Raw genomic sequence first — 19,598 nt, forward strand, 5'->3', positions numbered from 1 at the left:
CAGACAGACAGACAGAATATGAATTTAATAGCAAACATCAACAAACACAACTAAAGCATAGTGTGTGAAATTTGGTGAAGAATTCTTCTGAGACAAGAAAAGGTTTTACAAAAAAAACAACCCCATATATTTCATATTAAAGGTGTTATTACTGCATATTCTTAGTTGTACAGGCACAGGAAAAATATTTTAAACATTTAGAGGAAAGCATGAAAGAGTCCAGTGTATAATATCCAATTTTATCACTGCACCGTTGGTACATAAACTTCTTTTCAGCTTTATGATCATGACATATAATAGATCTTCCAAGCTGAAGCAGCTTCTGAGCAACGGTGCATCATTTTAGAGAAATGATTGGGCATGCACCTGAAATGATTTATGCCACTTATTACCTTACCACCATTGTCCAGTTAGCAAAAATACAGTGTAAGCTATTCCAGTGTTTCTTGAAATATTGTCAGTGTTGGACCTCTTGCATTTCCACTATCAGATGGTAAGAATGGTCAGTGTATATACATGTTCATTTTGTTTACTTCTCCAGTCTTAACACATGTCATCCAGTGAATCAGCTAAAAATAATCATGACTTGGGAGTCTTTCAAATATGTGCCTTCACTTAAGGAACGCTTTCAGTGTAGTCATTTGCACAATTATTCTCTGTAACATCTTGATGTTTCATACAGTGTCACAATTGAGATAGAAATACTCCAAAGTATGTCTCTCTCTGTACAGTGTTTAATCAGATGCAGTAGAGTCGACTGCAGCGGCCTCAACACAAAGCTCCGCTGCAGAGAGCCACGATTTGCCAGTGTGCACTACTGAGGTATATTCTTAACACGAGATGCGACGATTCACTGAGGCTCCTCTCCAGTGTATAAAACTATTGAAAAGTATTTTTGTTTTCAGGTGACACTGATTTCAGTGTACATATAGATTCATAGTATTACAAAAGAAAACAAAAATGTGTGCAGTGTCATCTACAATATTTTAGCCTGAACTTGCTGCTAAAAAGTAATTATGGTTGATATTAAGTATGGCAGACATAGTGATCAGCAAAAAAGTGAGCTATAAACTCATGGATGTTAATTTTCAATGGCAGTTAACAGTGATACAACACAGTTGTCAGTGGCAAAACATTTCCAGTGACAGAAAAGAAAAACTTTGACAGTCTTTAAAACTCCAGTGATCACAGCAAAAAGAGATGTCTTAATGCATATACATATGGAGGGGATTACAGTTGGAGCAGTGGTACAATATATAGTTTGTTCTGTAAGAATACCTTTAAAATAATGTACAATAATAAAACAAAGCCCTATCCTATCACAACAGCATACAAATGGAACTGCAATGAAGAAACATGGTGTACTGTAAAGATGCTGGGATGCATCATTTTCCTCCTCACACACAGCTGCTCTGAATGATGAAATGGTAGTCAGAGTATGATGAGGGTTTTCCATCGGTGGCACAGCTCACTTCACTCTGTCAATGAAAAGCATTTGGAGTTAAAATCATTAGTTATCCACCTATAATTCATCCACAGTGTCTGAATTGTTATTAATTTATGTTTGTGGCCATGTTTACTCACGGACTGGGAGACACGGAAGTGATAGGTGACGTCCTGGAAGGACAGAACAGGCAGTGACCACAGGTGATGAGTCCCCTGAAAGAGCAGCAGAAAGAATCAAAGAACATGAGAATATCAAAATCAGTAAAGAAGCAATTTACACTGAGTAGGAAGCACATTTTGATAAGTATAATACTTGTTTCATATACTTGTGGTGGTAAAATAAGAAAACAAGTTGTAATTATATTAGAGACCATGATTATGTGTATCATTATATACCTTTGTTGATGTCCTCTGTCCACTATAGAGCTCTGTTTCTGTGTGGTTGGGGCATAACCGTCCCCTGGTTGTTCCACATTGTCGTACCCACATGCTGTTTGTAGACCTGCAATGAATTGCAAATGTTTTATTTCATGCGTCTGAACAATTTCCCAATAATTTATTGAACATTAAATTCTGCATTTTGAACTCATTATAGCAAAAATATAAATTAAAGTTGCGCTGAGTTTTAAAGTAGTGACAAATTTCCTTGAAATAACTGATTTATTTTAACTGATGTTAAAAATGTATTCTTCCATCATTTATTATTGGCAGCATTTTTCTTTACAGATGCTACACTGTCAAAAAAAAATATGCACACTCTGGATGTCAAGCTGACCTGTTGTGCACTGAGTACAATACTCTGGGGCTGAGCTAGTTAGCAATGCATTGAAGGTAATAAATGAAAGTGTACCAGTTAACCCCTCTCTATTTCACGTGTTTCATGAGTGCAATTAGTTCCAGATCATGTGATTCTTCCCAGGAAATCACTAGGAATTCACAGACCCATACAACAAAACCTTACCATTGCATGTATGCATTACAAACAGTAGACAGTGTTTGTGTACTCACATCATGTGCAAAGTGATTTGTGAGATGGAGGAATTTCTTTTTCCATGAAGTGATATTGTATAGCTGTAAACACAGAGAAAAGATGTATCAATGTACAACGTACATGAATTAACACTGTAATTATGCAGAAGGTATTCAAAACATACAGCACAGATAAGTTAAACCTTATAAAACCTTAAAAAACAGTCAAAGAACAAGAAAGCTGTTCTATTGCTTGTAGTTTCTAAGACACATCAAATTACCTGTAAGTAATCCAAAATCAACTCAAAATTAGTCACTTTTGCACATATACCTGCAGCTGTCTGCTGGTGGGCAACTCTGTGCTGTGATTTCTTGGTTTGTCTCCACGATATATACACTAGTGAGAGAGGGAGCTGACCTTCCTCCTGCACAAAGAAAAAAAAATAGCTGCATTACAAGCACCAAACCATTCCTTTATAGAGTACGTAGACAAGCTTTGTTTGCAGTCGTCAAACAAATGACTTTACTCTGTTTGCATACTGCATATTATGTGTGAGAAAAAAGTGCCATGCCTGAGCTGTGTTTGTGGTTTTACCCTTTGTGTGGAGGCTGCGTTGTCTGCGTGGCACCGGCTGCTGCCCCCCAGGCAGACGGTTGGTGGCTCCCACGCCGTCCAGGTCTGTAGAAGCAGGCCTTTTGGACTTGGCGAAGTACATGGGTGCTGAGGTGTGACTCAGACGGTTTCTACTGTGGCCATCCTTCTCCATTGGTCTAGACTTGGCCTTCTTCATAATAGTGCCTGGTGTGGGAGCCAGGCTTCCTAAAACTAGAGAAGAAAGAAACTGAATATGCACAGAGGAAATATGTACAATATAGGAATGCATTTATTATTTGAGATATTTGTTTTTACCTGGTGTGGATTGGTTGTTACTCAATGTCAACACGGTAGCTGATTGGTTGTTTATGGCTGTTGTAGAACAGCAAGCTGCAGGGTTTGAAAGCAGAGACAGAACAAAAGCATATGAAGTTAGTAGGAATTAATTTCAAAACAGTGAAGTTTGATCTGAGTAAGGACCTCCTTTCACCTGGTTCGGGGGTGGTTGACATTGGAGTATTTGGACTCTTGCGTGAGGACCCCAGTGCAGCACTTGACCTGTATCGAACCAGTGACACAGTAAAGGAGGTCAAGATGCATGCTCTAGTTAAAGTAACGACACACTTCAAAGGTAATGCATTTTAAGGTGCTTCAATATGTGACTCATGTTCTCCTTTCAGACAGGACTAAAGAAACACCCCGCTAAGTAATCAAAGATAAGACTGAAAGGGCAGATCAGAAATTGGAATAAAGCAAGAAAGCTAGGTGTTGAGTGTACCATGGGCAGACAGGTGGACAGACAGTTACAGTGGCAGTGAAGATGGGCATCCAAGAGATGTAGAGAACACAGGAAGGAAGATAGCTACAGAAAGTGGGGACAGATTATACAGAAAGATTTTAATGGAGAGGAAGAAATTGGTGGATTTCACTATAAAGCTTAATTGTCTGTGGCGTAAAAGTACATACCCATCTTTCTCGGTGACATCTCCTCTATGGTGAAGAGTGAGGACATAGAGGACGGACATGGAAATGACACTGTGGACAAATAAAGATCCAGTACATCATTATCACATCGTGGCTGTGCACAGATCTAACAGGTTTCTTGATGTCCCACCGCTCCCTCCCCAAACATTTTTCTCTTCTAACCTGAAGGCCATGACAATGACCAGTGCCAGGATGGTTCCCTGCATGAACTTCTGACTGATGCAGCCCTGATCTGGAAGCGGGCTCTGCAATATAATAATGAAAAGGTGTTGAAAATGCTGCTGTTCACCAACTCATTACAATTTTGAAAAAATCATCACCACAGACCTTGCTCCCAGGTTTGACTGGCTTCTTTTTGAGTGGGCCGCTCCCTGTCCTGCTAAAATAGCTTCCTGATTGGCTGCACAGACAGGAAAACCAAAAGTAATTTATTAATTCTGTTCTCTTCATACAAGATGTTTTGTGAATGTGTAACAATCTGCTCTGAGGCCTTATTTTGCATTGAGTTCTACTTGTGTCTCCTACCTGACAGTGCCTCCGCTCACGGTGCTCTTCATGCTGTCAAGACGACGCAGTTTGGCCAGTTTGCGGCTCCAACGCTCCAGTTCGTCAATACGAGTCTCCAGGTTGTCTGTCAGCTTACACAGCTCCTTCACTGCTCCGACGTTCTCCATAAAGATACGCTCCTTTGAAATTAGGGGAAGCAATCACAGCCGATAATGTGAGTATGTAAACGCTGTCTGTGAGCACTGTATTGTATATCCATATGAGCATTCATTACCTTGTTGACAACTAACAAGTTGGGGATAGTTTCTCCGTTGGCACACACCACGTCACCCCCCTCCTTCACTGCTTCAGGCAGGATTTGTTGAACTTCTTGTGCAATCACTCCTGTATGAGGATCATAACAAGTGCAAAAGTGAAGAAGAGCAACAAAAGCATGAATGCAGGCCAAGATAAAGGATGTGCTTGCTTAACATGCACATGTGGCAAATGACAGATAAATATGAGGACATTAAGATGACAGCATGATATACAGTGTACAAAGAAATGAGATGTTGGAATTAAAGACTGTAATTGGAACAGAGGTTATTGATGAAATTGTTACCGGTCTCTGCAGTGTTCTCTATGCCCACGGTGGCAGCAAACTCAGGCTTGTATTGATAATGGACCAGCCTCATCTGAGAAATCCGTTTTAAATTGTCTGTGGTGTCGACCTACATGTAGACAGAATGACAATGACACCTGTGCAGATGGCATGAAACGACGATACACATGCTGTAGATGAAAAAGTGTGTGTCAAGTGTAATAAAAAGACAGCTCAGTTTAACCACACAGCCAGTGGACTGTGCTGACCGTGGGTGCTTGGATGACGTGATTCATGATGACAAGCACAAAACAGTTTAGGAACACACAGACACACACTCATATGCATGTACACTGAGAGTCATCCTGACCTCCTGGACATTTTCTTTGGCCCTGATGTCAGACGGGTGGACCAGAGATCCCATGACCTTCAGGTTGCCGTGGACAACAAGGGCCTCGTCGGGTCGGTCCGTATTAATCCCGACTCTGCCGTGGTGGTAGACTGAGTCTGGCAGTTGGCCGCGCTGCCACAACACCTCGTTGTCACTTTCAAATTGGCCCGGGTTGGATGCCTGTAACAAACAAAGCAAAGAGGGACAGAGAATCTGTGATTCAGATATTAAAAACATAATCCAAAATATATTTAAAATACAATGCAATCTCTCAAAATAACAGTTTATACGCTTATTTGCTTTCTTGTAAAGAGTTGATAAGAAAATTGTGCAGGCTATGGGAAGTCACTGCTCCCATCACTCACCTCATGTCTAGATTAAACAGCTGACAGCTTTCTCTTTTTTTTATTTGTTAACATTCTGAACCCCAAAAAACTGCCAGCAGTTTTAAAAACGTATCTTATCTTCTTCCTAATTTTGCGAAATCTCAAAAATTACATCATTTATCACAGTTAAATACTTTTAAACCAGAAAGAATCTTCAGATTTTCAGCTTGCTAACTAGTCATCAGTGATGAATTAAGTTGAGGAAAATATCCAAATCTAGGCATCAAAATCACTTTATTCTGCAAACCGTATTTGTGTCTTCTTTGGTGTAACCATGAAGTCTGCAGTGACTCAGCCCAACCAAGAGTCGTGACAAAAATCCACTGACTTTTTGGCTACAGGCTTTGTTTACACAGAGTAGATGGGAGGCAAATATAGAAATACACTTAAAAATGTAACATTTACAGTATGTATTATGTATAGTCACTATATTTTCAATATTGGTAACACCTGTAGGCACTTGAAAAGATGCTATACATGTTGATCCCATTTTTAAAAAAATAAATATTCATAGAAATTCAGCATTCGTCTTTTTCTTTTAATTCATGGCATTATAATTTTGTTGTGCTGCACAAAAGGCAGTGGTGCTGTTATAGTGGTGCTGGACTTTATATTGCAGTGAAAAATGAGCTCATGGTGAGTAAATATGTTGCAGAGGCAAAGAAACACCCAGAAATTGTTTGAGGTTCAGAGGGTTAAATGGTTATTTATGACATTTTTAATGGAAATAATATTGCTTTACCTCTCTCTCTATGATTGCCAGCTTTTCAATGATCTACCTTCCTGTGTTGCTGCTCAGAACAACTTTAAACACATTTAATTTCTGATGTGACTGAACATGTCACGCAAACCCAGAACTTTTTGCTAGTATAAGCAGTTAGAAGATCTGACCTTGTCAGACTGGACTGAGCAAAGTTAGCTGTTCGCTTCTGTTCTGTGTGTGAAGCTAAACTAACCAGTTTACCTCAATCTTCTTATCTAACCTCCTGCAAGAAAGCAAGCAAGCTTGGTCAGTGTTCACAGAGAAGAACAAATTTGTCTAGTAAGTTATGATCTCCTGTGAGCATATTGACTAATAAAAGTAAATAATATGAATATATAGCAATCACATAGCTCTTCTAATTATCCTTAAGTTACTACGGCTAACTACACATTGTAATCCCACAATACTATCGCTGTTCATAAAAACCATATATACATGGAGTTTAGCATTTTTGATAAACTGAAAATCAGGTTACTTCTCCTAATTTTTAAACTGAATACATTACACTAAATGATTAATAAATACATTATACATTACATTTTGTACTTTTAAAAAATGTCAATGCAAAAAGAAAGCGTCACCATAAAGCAAATTATTTCTATGCTCTGAAAGGCTGACACTTCTAAGATATATGGTTTTCGCTGGACAACGATAGTGCACTTTTATCCATAATCTAAACTCTCCTAAACAATGTACTTTGAAGTTTAATGAGGATCACAGCCACACAGAGAAAGAGATGAAAAGAATGAAATACAGAGAAAATGGGGAGGGCAACACAGTGATTTTAAAATCACTGTGTTACAGGAAGATGTGTACAGCAGACCAAGAGAAAGGAGTCACATTCACAAGGGATATGATTGTTGTAGGAAGCAGACAGACATGGCCAGACGTTACCCTGACGATGATCCTCTCAGACACTTGAGCAGCCACAGTGTAGCTCTGACTGTGGGACTGAGCGTGCAGCGCCACCACCAGCATGAAATACCTGCAAGGACAAAATCAGCAGCAGCAGATGTGACCAGTGGAGATTTGGATGTGACCAAACTGTATCCTATGTTTACTTGTGAGGGCATGTCTCTCACCTCTGATCAGGATTCGGTTTTCCCTTCTTCCTCATGTTATTTGCTGTGGTCTCGCTGAAGTGGAGCCGCCCCACTGTGACCTTCGTGACCTGCTCTGGGGGCAAAGTGACGCTGAAAGAGACAAACATCATAATGACGCGATGCAAAAGAAATCCACCTGCAGCAGATTTTTACTGCTTCTACTTAAATAAAGACCTCAGACTCACAGCACTGGCTTGAAGGGCCTCTTGCTGCGGTCAGACTGTGACTGCTCCACACTGATGGACTGATTCATCGCTTCCACCTGGCAATGAAGAGAGAAACAATATACCCATGAAATACACTGCAGAGCTAATTATCATCACGTCCAGACTGCCACATCTGTCACTGTGTTGCCTTTACCTTTACACCATTGAGCTTGAGATAGAAGCAATCAATTGGCTGCAGTCCATCACTTGTCTTGATGTATTTAGGATCTCCGAGCATGCCGATGTATACTGTGACCTGGAAGTGGTTCTTCTTCTGGCACACAAAAGCATCGTCAGCCAAGGAGAAGTTGAAACCTTTGTCAGCGTCAACGCGGTAGGTTGGCATTGGACTGAAGACAAGGCAAGGAATTATGACACATTAATAATGAGAACAGGAAATGTTTTACCTCACATTAGACTCTGTACTTCATTTCAGGGGATTCTACTAAGGCAAGTCTATCAATAGATGCACCTGTGGTTAAGCTATATCCACGGTTTAGCAAAGAAGTAGACAGTTTCTACTGTTAAATGAAAACTACTATCAAGATGTTAAAACCCATAAGTCTTTTGTCTGTCAGTCATTGATTAAATCCCTAATAACTCTTCTGTTCCTCAAAATTACATATTATCATTTTTTCCATGAAAATTAGCCCTTCAATCCTTAAGATGTAGCTCTGTTACTTTAATTAGAAGTCTTACATCTCTTGCAGCTCCAGCACACCAGCTCACCTACGACACTGCTCAGACACTGTGAAGCTACTCTACAAAATAGCGAGTTGTAATATTGGAGTAGTTCAGCCATGCATCTTCGAACCACAAACTGATTCTGAAGAAGAATAATGATATAGAAATCTGCACCCTGCAAGTTGACAGGATTGGTTCCTTAGGTTTGTTACTGAAACCCCAGAAGTCTAGATTTGTGTGTTTGACGTGGTTATCGGTTCACTGTTGACTCCTTATTTTGATCATGGGACATCTAGCATATAAAAAAAACACCACACGGCATGTTAAGAGGGTAAAAAACTAGATTTTAAACTTTAAATCAATGACACTGTTGTTAAATAAACTTTGCGTCACTGTATTGGACCCTTGGAAATCCCCCGAGGGCCCCTTGACTTCAGTTGTTTTGCCGCAGCTTTTACAACACTAAGGGCTAAGAGCCTCTGAAACACTTCGTCTGTTTTGAAGCAGATGAAAACCCTCTCTTCTGTCACGAAGGTGTGGTGTGCTAAAAGTTGTGATGGTCGACCAGGTGGTTTTGATAACATATCTGAAAGGTCTTGTGAGTTCATTCTAACCTTCCTCCCTATCTATACTTCTTTTTATTTTGGCACTGTAAAAGCACAAGTAGGTGCACACTAATTTTTCCCTTTACCCCCTCCTCACGTTGTCTTTCTGAGCCGAAACCCTGCGCTCGTTCACTCCCCCGCACAGCTCACCACTGAGGAATTTGTAGACCTCGGCAACCCCGCTATTTCTTTGCCACTCCCGCTGTATACTCTGTTGAATTATGCATTTAACCAATTAAAACTCCTTTCATTTTTTTTGACTCTCTGTGGAGTACTTTGAGTGCTTTTTGTTCCAAAGAGCTCAACATGTACAGGTATGCCAAAATAAATTCCACCCACAGCTCTTTGCAGTTGGCATCATATAGTGGAGTCCACTTGTTCTGCTGATGAGGCTGCCACTTAATGCACTGATAATTTGGGTCCAGGTAGGCGTTGTCTGCATCCTGCATTAAACCTGTGACAAACAGTTTGAAATACCAGCTATTAAAATGTGACAGACGAAGACTGGGAATGTTTACAACTATTCTGTAAAAGTCTTTATCTTTGTGAGCGTTTAAGGGTAGGACAGAGGAGGTAAGGTAGAGGAGGTGAGGAAGGAAAGAAAGATGCCTGCCTACCTGGTTCTTGTTTGATGATACCTGTGAGGATTTGGGAATTCAGGGTGCTGTTAGGAGAGTCAGAGTGCTTCCTCTTCTTAGCCTGATGAACTGGGATGCTGCTGTGAGAGGAAACAGAAACACACATACTACTTACTTCAATCATTCCGTCTGTTACAATACAAAGTAGAAACACAACCCCTCCCTCCTGTGTATCTTCATAACTCACTCTTGGCCCTGAGGATGCTGCAGTAACTGATGGAGCATCTGCGTCTGCTGCATGTCTCCGCTTCCACTCGTGGCTGGACCAATAGGATACTGCGATATCATGGGCTCTGGCTTCAGGTACATGTCCCGATGCATGCTGGGATAGTGGCCGTGCGGCGGGAGGGGTGGCGTTGGAGTCATGTGACACATGTTCTCTGGTGTCATGGTCCTGATCATGTGAGGATCTGAAAAGGAGCGTAATGTTGATTATAGTTCCTGGTTTTCCTGCCGACTACATCTGATCACAGTCTCTATGTTTTGCATGTCATGCAGCCGTTTGTTTAACTCTCCTCCAACCTTGGTTAAAGGTATTTTCCATTGTGTCGAACTGGAGAAATGCCCATCAGATAGCACTATTCCACACCTTTTCACTAATAGGTAAGACCAACACAGGTGTGTGAGTGCCAAGAAATGACTTTGAGTTTTGTAGCTGCTTCACTTGAACGTTGCCAAACATCTTTCACCTGAAACAAATGAGCTCATTAAGGCTGATTTTGTTGAAAAAATACATATCTAGATGTTCTTTATAAACTGTACATTAAGACGGAAGACGGACACCAGCTTCCTTTAGTGTCCTTATCTCTTGATTTGTTTGCAAATGAACTTGAGTTTCTCCTTGTCTTTATGCTCTCTTCAGATACCCTGAAGTGATGAGTAACAGATATTGACTTAACCTGAGAAGTTCCTCTGACCCACACACAGTCCAAATACTTTAGTGTTTGAGTGCTTTACAGATTAAAACACCATTTTGTTGGCTACTTGCTCTCATTTTCTCTTTCCTAAATAAAACATTGCTTTTTATGGAGACAACAAACATGTCTCTTACCATTCACTTGCTGAGGAGAGTACGGCTCAGAGCTGGAGTCTGGAGGGGACTCAGGTAGTGTCCTAAAAAAACAGAAAAGCAGTATATATCACATTCACAAACTCAACAATATCAGAATTTAAAATTCTATATATCTTTGAAATAGTACCATGCTTGAAAGTTGGGCTTATAGTTCCTCTTATTTTCTAAGCTGCCATCATATTTAAGGGAGAAACTCTCCTTTGGGATCACAGTAGTGTAGAGGTTCTTTACACAGGATTGTGTGCGTCAGACTTTTTGTGCAGGATGTAATTTGACTCTCTTTCTCTCTGTCTCTTATCAGTCTCCCTCCCCCTCTTGACCAGCCAATGCTTTATTTGTACAAATGAAGCTTGATCATGTATTGATTGCACAATGGACCTGTAGTAGGGTGTTTGTCCGCATCTTGACCATGTCTTAAACAATCCAAAGTATAAATTCGTGCCATTTTCTCCTTCTTGCATCTCTAAATGTCTGCTTTGCTGCTCACCCTGGAGCGTAATGGCCCCTGTGTTCAGGTTTGATGTGACCCTGCTGCTGCTGCTGCTGCTGCTGGTGTTGGTGCTGCTGCTGTTGTTGTCCCAGGCAGGGGTAGCTGTGTCGGAGGCCCAGGGATGGACCTGGGGGGTAGGCGTTCTGACAGCTAGGGGGCCCGGGTGGAGGGGCTCCTTGGCGCAGTGGAATAGGGGGGCTTACACCACACACTAACCCTCCGGAGGAGGACACTCCTGCCTGGGGAGATGAGTAATTTGGTCCTGGGGTGCTGTGGACCTCTGAGAAACAGCTGGGAGAGAAAAAGAAGAGGAAGAAAAAAAGGCATTAGCCTTATCAGGAAAAACAAATTCCTTTGTAACGACATGATCTGATTTGGTTGGTGCATGTTGTTTTGACGTTGGCGGGTCGGTTCGGAGTCCCTACTGACATGTCAGTGCTATCGTCCTCCTTGCTGATGTACTCTTCCAGGATACTGGTGTCGATGTTGGCTGGCTCCAGAGAACTGGTAATATCATGACCTGTGGTGAAGGGAGGGTTGGGAACATGGAGGGGAGATGGAGAGCATCTGGGGATTAGCAACAGGAATCTCTCAGCAGCTCCACATAGTGCCACAGCAGCTCTGGTTTCAACACGAGCTGGTGTCGTAACAATTCCCTGTAAAACTTCTAACAACATAACGTTCATCGCTGATGATGTGAGCAGGTTGCACCACAAGGTGTAATAACGAATTGAACTTGTTGATTAAATTGTATTAATGTATTTATATCATGGAATGTCATTATCCTGTTCAAAATATAAAGATCAAGTAAAAAGAAGAACTCTGATTGGCTTACAGAGAGTTTAAAGATTAAGGTTTCAGGAGCGACCAACAGTCTAAGGATGTGGTGGTAATCAGCATTACATACTGATGACATACTGATGATTCAGTGCCTCTGACTGGTTACACATATAGACTGGAATCACTGATTTCATGGTTTTCAGCTGCATTTTTCCCATTTAGAAAAAACACAATGTCTCAATCACTACATAGACTGTGTTATCTGAGTTTCCTCTCTTAACTTTAGTTTTAGTTTATGATAATAAACACTGCTTCTTTTCATTTTGCGAGTTTAAAAAAAATATATGATGATATGGCACATAAATGTAATTAAGTAATTTAAGAATTTCCAAATTCTCCTCTTTCTTCATCCCCCGGGTCATTTTCACCCTTTGATAAGCAAAGCCTCGCAAATCCCAAACACATGACCCTACTTAATCTTTAAAACACCAACATGTAGAACAAGCACTTGCTTATGCATATATTTGGAACAGAGTAAATTAGTTTATATAAATAAATATTTCCTGTGGTACACAAAATAAAGGGAGATTTTCTTTAAAGCGGTCACTTCTTGTCCCAAATTAAAGATGCTGGGAACAGAGTGACTGAGAATGAGGAGGGGGAATCACACAAAGGGGGTAAAGCAGAGGGTAAGGACCTGCTATAAAGACGGTGGGCAGGCAACCCCAGTCTTTCTCTTTTCTCTCACCCTCACACACACACTTACTCTTTCTCTGATAGATTAAGCAGCTACTCAGTTGGGAATGCAAGGAATTTTTGTGTTAGCATTGGAAAAAATTCTCCTTTTACTTTTTTGTCTACTACTAACACAGCTCTGCATCAGAAACCAACACAAATGTCACTGCCAGTATTAATGTCACAGCTCTTTTAACCTTCTCCATACATTTCTATAGTTTTTCACAAATGTCTTAATAGCTCATAATATCCTGTGACTAATATTTAAAGCAGAATTAACATCAACTGAAACTTTTAGTCATCAAAACCACAAACCAAACCACTTGTCTCAAATCAAACTCTATTATTTAACATTATAAATCCTTATGTTGTCGTATTTATGGGTGAAACCGACTGTCTTTCTTCACTGGATAGAAACAGATGGTTAATGTCTCTTAATACATGCCAGTGCAAGGGGAGAAATGCAGGATGGTTCCCCCTAAAATAAGATCCAGATGTGCACCCCACCCAAAGAGGCAGTAAATTAAAGCTGGCAGGCCTGATAACGAAAAGTAGAGAGGGGAGGGTAGACAGATGGAGGCTGAGGAGAGCAGGGGCAAAGAAGGCAGAAGGCAAGTTAGATGTCCAAGGAGGGAATGATGAGGAGAAAACGTGAAACAGAGCAGCAGTCAAGACCACCTTTGTGTCCAAGAGACAGTTGAGTTCAAGTCAACAGTGGAACAAGTTCAAGACCCAGACCAACAAAAATCAAGTTATGTTAATTGTATTTCTTAAAGTTAGATACTATACTATCTCTCACTTAGGGCCCTTCATTGGATAAAACTGTGCAAAGTGTAGGTGTAAGCATAACAAAAAATTGGATCTTTTCACCAAAATGCTGGGGATTACCTCCAAGCAGCGATGTGCTTTCTATCAGGCTGTGTGACAAATTTGTGATTTGATCTATAGAAATATGTTGACTTGACTTCAGTATACAGAGGAAACAAAACAAGCATTTAAATTACTGAAACCTGCAATAAACCATTATCGTGTTCAATTGGAGGCAATGGAAGCATTTGATAAAAATAGAAGTGACATGTAAGTTAATACAAACCTGCTAGCTTATTTATACAGTAGCATTCAGGTGTAGTCTTTTTTGGTCACCTGGAAAATCTAAATCCAGTATTAACTCAGTTTTAGCTCTCTTTTGGTCTCTTCCAACAACTGAGGGAAACATTGGGCTCCTCACATCATTCATTACTTCGCAGAGTTCATGAAACAGCTATAACACTGAAAATGATGACAGTGAACCAGAATAATAAAGTTGAAGCCCACCAGCTAAACAAGTACAAACTTACTATAAAGCATCATAAAGCTGAAGTGAGTTCTTTAGGTTCATTACAATCAGTGACCCCTGTCCTACTGTTTTCATTCTGACTCTCTGTTATAGTTAAATTAGTGATCATAGCTGTTTTAATTTGCTGCGGTGAACCTTTAGAAGACTGGTACATGAGAAAACAGATGTTTCATCAGCCCTTGTTTAACCTTTGTACACATGATTTTGGAGCTGAGCCACAGTAATACTCTTATGTAATGGTTAATACCATGTGTATAGACATAAGAATATTTTATGATGGCAAACTCAAGCACAAAAATTTAAGTTATTGATCGCTTTCATTCATCTATCAATCTGCATGTACCCCAATGTATGTGGTCATAATAAGCCTTTTCACTTTCAGCGTTACACAAAATTATGTTGCTGAATACTAATTAAAACTGATGAAAAAACCATAGTTAGTCCCATTGATCACTGTATGGCAGCATTGAAAAAATATGTCAAGCAGTTCAAAGTCGATATACTAAATGTCAGGATACAATTTTTCATTGGTGCAATAAGATCACAAGAGCTAGTAATGAGCTGGACAGAACTAATAAAGTTAGTGAAATGCAAAGTGAGTCTATGTTAACAAAAAAACAAAACCATGACATTAAGATCAGACTCTAGGTTGAGGCTCAATTAATAGAGCACTGATTGGAAGATAGGAGCTAAAGCAAGAGTACATCCAGCCACACTGATTCTCTTGCCACATATCATCTGATGAAGATGAGCTCTGAGAACAGTTACAGTATCTTTGTTCTGACTCAGACACTTTCACCGTTACAGCTTTACATCACAACTTAGTTTTCTCATAATTAAAGGTAGTTCAGGATGTACTTGAATGTCATGTGTGTGGGGGGGAAAGAATAGCAACATAAATTTAGTATCTGTAACCTCCAAATCACTGAATCAGTTCAGCGTGAGTCGCTGTGGACTGGATGTGTAAATTTCCCTGTCCTCTATGTTTTTCTCTGTCCAGCTGTGTTCAACGACGAACAGTGAAATGATTGTCAGTCCAACTTCGATACAGACTCGCCTTTTGAGAGATTAGGGGCTGTGAGGGGAGTGTGTGTGTCTGTGTGTGTGTGTGAGCATACGCGTGTAAGCGCGCACTTGTTTGTTTGTGTGCGTATGAGTGTGTGTGTGTGTGTGTGTTATGCCACCCTTTCAATGCCTTGGTTGTAACACAGACGACTGAGTGTGTGAGCGTCCATGAAACATTATTTGACTCATATCATTCAGTCAAAAGTATGTTTTACCTTTTCTTTCCATGTTTTTAAAAAAAATAATTACTTAAAACGATGTCTTGTCTCTCTGACTCTGGGATGAGATCATGTGGATCTTATATCAATTGCTTGACATCTTCCTGGATCACAGTCTTCGCAATATATAGATATGTCATGCTGATTGTCTACACTTATATTTGTACGTTGCTTTGTGTGCCTCTTTGTCTCAGATGACAGATTCCTCCTCATGTCATATGCTGTACAGATTGTAAAACTCCTCGACAGGAATTTGTCACTTTAGTTATACAACAAGTTAAACTGACTTGACTTAATTATCATCAGTGCCACTGTCAGTCTAGAAAACCCCTCTGAAGGAGCACAAACGCTGAATTTGAACAAAATTTCTAACTGATTTTTACTTCCAAATGAGATCTGCATGCGCTCACATGTATGTGTTAATAATTAAACACTTTCAGAGTAACTTAACGAAGAAGGAACAAAGTCCATGTTAACAGTTAGACTAGAATGAACTTGGCTATAGCTGTGGATACACCTTCTGAAGAGTGAACACCAATACAAAACGTACAAGCTTGTGAACAACATTAAAACTGATGATTGCAGAATGTATGTATTTATATTTGACTACAGTAAAGAACAAGGTGCCAAAAGACATTTTCCTATATATTTGGGCACTTTTTGATTTTCAAAAAGGCCTGATTTGAATGATGTTCTCTATTTATCTGTTTTTCTCTGCCATATTTGGCCTACACACAAAAATCCACTAAAAATAACCTGAAGGATCCCAGCAATGTCAATACAATCACTGTCCACAAGCAAACAATCTCTCTTTTCTTCTGGAAAATGCAGCTCAGTGTAGAAACATGGGGACTGTTCCTACAGCGTACAGTTGAACACACATACAGATACAGATACAGATAAGTGAATGTTTCAAATCATCACTACAAAGTGTTAGACAGGTCTGCCAGTGCCTGAGATTTGCAGACCTTCTGGGTTTGTTTACAAGACAGAGTTACTGGTAAAAGACTGAGAAGCATCACTATGACACAGAGATTATGAAGTTATATGAGCAGAAAGCCCCTCATCAGATAGAGACTAATAAATCACGTCTAGATAGAAGCAGAGCGGACAGAGTGGCTCAGAGTACCTGCACGTAGCCAAAGCATGTTGAAGTCCTTGAGATGAAAACACCTGAAACAGAAGATGAGAAGAACAATTCCTGTCTATTTTTCACATGTTTCCCTGCTCGGGCTGAAAGACTTTCTTCTGCAGACCTGAGAGTCGCAGATCAGGCTAACAAATGTGTGTGTGTGTGTGTGTGTGTGTGTGTGTGTGTGTCTGCGCGTGCATGCCTAAATGCAAAAGCATATTGTGTATGTGGCCGAGTGTGTGTGTATGTGTGTGAGAAAGGCTCGGAGAGTGTTATAATGAGGATTATTTCCCAGTCATGAGAAAGGGCTGTACCAGGCTACCACACACAGTCCTTGTCGCACACAAGCACTGGTCGCACCGGCGGACCTGGCTCAGGAGATTACAGGAGGAACAAGGCTGGGACGGGACACGGAGAGACGCTGGAAAATAATGAAGCGCTACAAATGTGAGGTCGAGTTTGAACGCCAGAGCTAGACAGACTTACAGAGACATGGCGAGACAATGACAGAAGAAGACATGGAGACAGACGAATATAGAGCAGCATGAGGGAGACTATGACAAACTTGCTTGCAGGGATATTGGTCAGAATTTAGATTTTTTTGTTTTTAACAACTAAATTTTAAACACACAACCCTTACAAACCTGCATTTACCACTGATTATTACTAATTAGATTCATGAAGACATCTGAGATGTGGTCCAAACGTCTCTGATTCTTCACACCACGCAACAGTTTTGTTACCATTTTTACCCACAAACGTGACCACAAGAAGTGACTCACGCTCATGAAGTCAAGTTTAACCATAAACAACATAACCTAGCTGAGGATTACTAAGTTGGCAGTCTGCACTGATGGGAGTGAGGCACAACAATGAAAAATAAAACCTGCTAGAAAGCGCAATAAGCCCGACTGCTCAAAAACAATACATTCCTCCAGCAGGAATTCTCCACTGAAACCATAAATCAGAGGAACCTTCCAGACCTAGTCTGTTTTCACACAGGTTTTACAAGATGGACGGCAACCTTCAGATCCATTATTCGCAACTACTGTGGGAGTGCAGTGATGGGAATTTTCATATAGTAACTCAGGTGATGAGTTGTCCGTGAACGAAGAACATGATTAATCCATTTTTAGATTTAGATGGTGAGGAGGTGAGCATGGTCAAACTTTTACATTTAGCAGGTACATTAACAACACAATCCTTCACCTGCATGACTTCATTTAAGACCGAATGGGTTTTAGCCACATTAGTGCCGTGACTCCGTGGATGGCAGTGACAGTGAATCAGTTCACAGCAGTCAACTGAAAATGTAATGTCTTACCAACTGTTGGGTCGATTGACATTAAATTTACAGACATACAGAGTGCCCAGAGGATGGATCTTTAACATTAAGTTAACTCATGAATTGTGTCGACTTTGCTGAGGTGCTGACATTTTGTCCTACCTCTTGGTCAATACTTTGTCCAATACTCATGGCCAAAAGCAGTGGCTTACCCATCTGCATTATAGATTTAGATTGCAATCTTATTTCTTGGCTACTCCCGTTACTGTACTTATTTTAACTGATTCATTGTTTGTTTCTTTTTTGTACCTAAAGTACTGCAGATGCATTTACAGCACTGGTTTTATCTACTCAGTTGTGAGAAATTTTCTTTGTCTTATGTATCTGTAAACTGAATTGCATTTGGAGGATATTCTAATGTCCATTTGTAACATTTTACAGACCAAATAATGAAGCAATTAATAATGAAAATAAATTGCAGCTACAGACAGTTGACTGTAAAAAGGAAAAATATGAACCCTTGACCTTTACAGTGAGAGGATCCAGTGGCTCTGTTAGGCTGGCATGGTTTAGATCCAGTCACTGTAAATAAATACAAAGTAGATCCGAGTGATCACCTTTATCCTCTGATGTAACATTTCTATCCTGATGGGATTGGTCTCTCCCATGATGACAATGTCTCCATCCATAAGGACACTGAATGATTTGATGAAAATGATGAACCAGACGCTTTGACCTTTGTAGTCAGCAGATCTCAACTGAGTTGAACACTTACAGGAGATTTTGGACTGACATGTTAGACCTCGCTCACTATCATCAAAACACCAAAATATGTTTTGAAAGTGTAGATTTCATCCCTCCAGTAGAGCTCAGATACGTGGAGAATCAAAAGCTGGTCCAACGCTCACTAAGACACTTTATGTTGGATTTTCCTTTAATTTGTCACACATCTATACTTGATAAAATAACTGTTGGCTGGAGTTGTAATTCTGATGTTAGCATTCAAAGCTAACCTAAGTATTATTGCAGCCTCACAGACATTCATGTAACATCTGCTGGGTTTGCACTTTTTTCAGTGGCAAAAAAGCAAACTAATAAATAAAAAAAATCATCATGAATCACATTGTACACAAATGTTTCAGTTCTTACTCATTATGAGGCTGAAAAATGAAACACAGTCAGTGTGACTTATCCTTTAACCCAGTATTTGGTTGACTTTGGATGGTGCGTTACTTGCAACGAAACACAACGACAAATCCTTGATCCTTTGTTTGAGCACACGGCTCACGGTTTGTTGTCTGAAGTGAGTCAGGGAGGAGAAGGTCAAGTTTTGAGGGGGTTGGTGGTTTTAGCTGGGTTTCTCTCAACAGACCAGCCTCTCTCCACCCTGAGTCTGCACTATCTCACCTCCTCGGCCTGTCTGCTCACTGTCACTCTAATGGAGTCAGAGAGAGCGAGAGGCCAAATACCCAGAGACACACCAGTCTCACCTCATTGTGTTTTAACAGCCACCGGGGCTATGCCAGGAATGTACATTAATGTGAACGTATACATATTTCACTAATCCTATTAAAACACTGTTTAACGGCACTGAAATCCATTAGTGGCTTAAGTGTGTGTGTGTGCCC

At 40.3% G+C, this 19,598-nt stretch overlaps 2 protein-coding genes across 15 annotated transcripts in view; one reads left to right on the top strand and one right to left on the bottom strand.

Annotated features, from left to right (window-relative positions):
- Positions 1 to 10: 10 nt before the first annotated feature.
- myrf (myelin regulatory factor) overlaps positions 11 to 19,598 on the bottom strand; it is a 21,295-nt gene continuing 1,707 nt past the window's right edge. Inside the window, exons 2-28 of one of the 12 annotated variants that reach the window (XM_035957442.2) lie at positions 16,683 to 16,726; positions 11,849 to 11,939; positions 11,417 to 11,710; positions 10,909 to 10,970; positions 10,045 to 10,267; positions 9,837 to 9,964; positions 9,559 to 9,673; positions 8,085 to 8,280; positions 7,910 to 7,986; positions 7,704 to 7,814; positions 7,501 to 7,606; positions 5,452 to 5,652; positions 5,103 to 5,211; positions 4,776 to 4,885; positions 4,520 to 4,680; positions 4,322 to 4,394; positions 4,157 to 4,239; positions 3,977 to 4,045; positions 3,789 to 3,872; positions 3,501 to 3,568; positions 3,326 to 3,400; positions 3,011 to 3,241; positions 2,747 to 2,840; positions 2,455 to 2,517; positions 1,843 to 1,948; positions 1,585 to 1,659; positions 11 to 1,478 (exon numbers count right to left, since the gene is read on the bottom strand). In XM_035957442.2, the coding sequence (XP_035813335.2) occupies positions 1,398 to 1,478; positions 1,585 to 1,659; positions 1,843 to 1,948; positions 2,455 to 2,517; positions 2,747 to 2,840; positions 3,011 to 3,241; positions 3,326 to 3,400; positions 3,501 to 3,568; positions 3,789 to 3,872; positions 3,977 to 4,045; positions 4,157 to 4,239; positions 4,322 to 4,394; positions 4,520 to 4,680; positions 4,776 to 4,885; positions 5,103 to 5,211; positions 5,452 to 5,652; positions 7,501 to 7,606; positions 7,704 to 7,814; positions 7,910 to 7,986; positions 8,085 to 8,280; positions 9,559 to 9,673; positions 9,837 to 9,964; positions 10,045 to 10,267; positions 10,909 to 10,970; positions 11,417 to 11,710; positions 11,849 to 11,939; positions 16,683 to 16,701 (3,105 nt within the window). In that variant the 5' untranslated portion in view covers positions 16,702 to 16,726 and the 3' untranslated portion in view covers positions 11 to 1,397. Of the gene's footprint in view, positions 1,479 to 1,584; positions 1,660 to 1,842; positions 1,949 to 2,454; positions 2,518 to 2,746; positions 2,841 to 3,010; positions 3,242 to 3,325; positions 3,401 to 3,500; positions 3,569 to 3,788; positions 3,873 to 3,976; positions 4,046 to 4,156; positions 4,240 to 4,321; positions 4,395 to 4,519; positions 4,681 to 4,775; positions 4,886 to 5,102; positions 5,212 to 5,451; positions 5,653 to 7,500; positions 7,607 to 7,703; positions 7,815 to 7,909; positions 7,987 to 8,084; positions 8,281 to 9,558; positions 9,674 to 9,836; positions 9,965 to 10,044; positions 10,268 to 10,908; positions 10,971 to 11,056; positions 11,142 to 11,416; positions 11,711 to 11,848; positions 11,940 to 16,682; positions 16,727 to 19,598 lie in introns of those variants that run through there. The other 11 variants (XM_055009403.1, XM_023290661.3, XM_023290659.3 and 8 more) reach the window with 11 other exon arrangements.
- The window catches only part of LOC111582151 (transmembrane protein 80-like), a 26,893-nt gene continuing 11,870 nt past the window's right edge, over positions 4,576 to 19,598 (top strand). For 2 of the 3 annotated variants that reach the window (XM_055009405.1, XM_035957447.2), the window contains exon 1: positions 4,581 to 4,715. The gene's annotated coding sequence lies outside the window, so the exon portion shown is untranslated. Of the gene's footprint in view, positions 4,716 to 19,598 lie in introns of all 3 variants that reach the window. The other variant, XM_035957448.2, reaches the window with a different exon arrangement.

This window comes from Amphiprion ocellaris, chromosome 3 (genome assembly GCF_022539595.1).
Source record: "Amphiprion ocellaris isolate individual 3 ecotype Okinawa chromosome 3, ASM2253959v1, whole genome shotgun sequence".
Taxonomy (NCBI): domain Eukaryota; kingdom Metazoa; phylum Chordata; class Actinopteri; family Pomacentridae; genus Amphiprion; species Amphiprion ocellaris.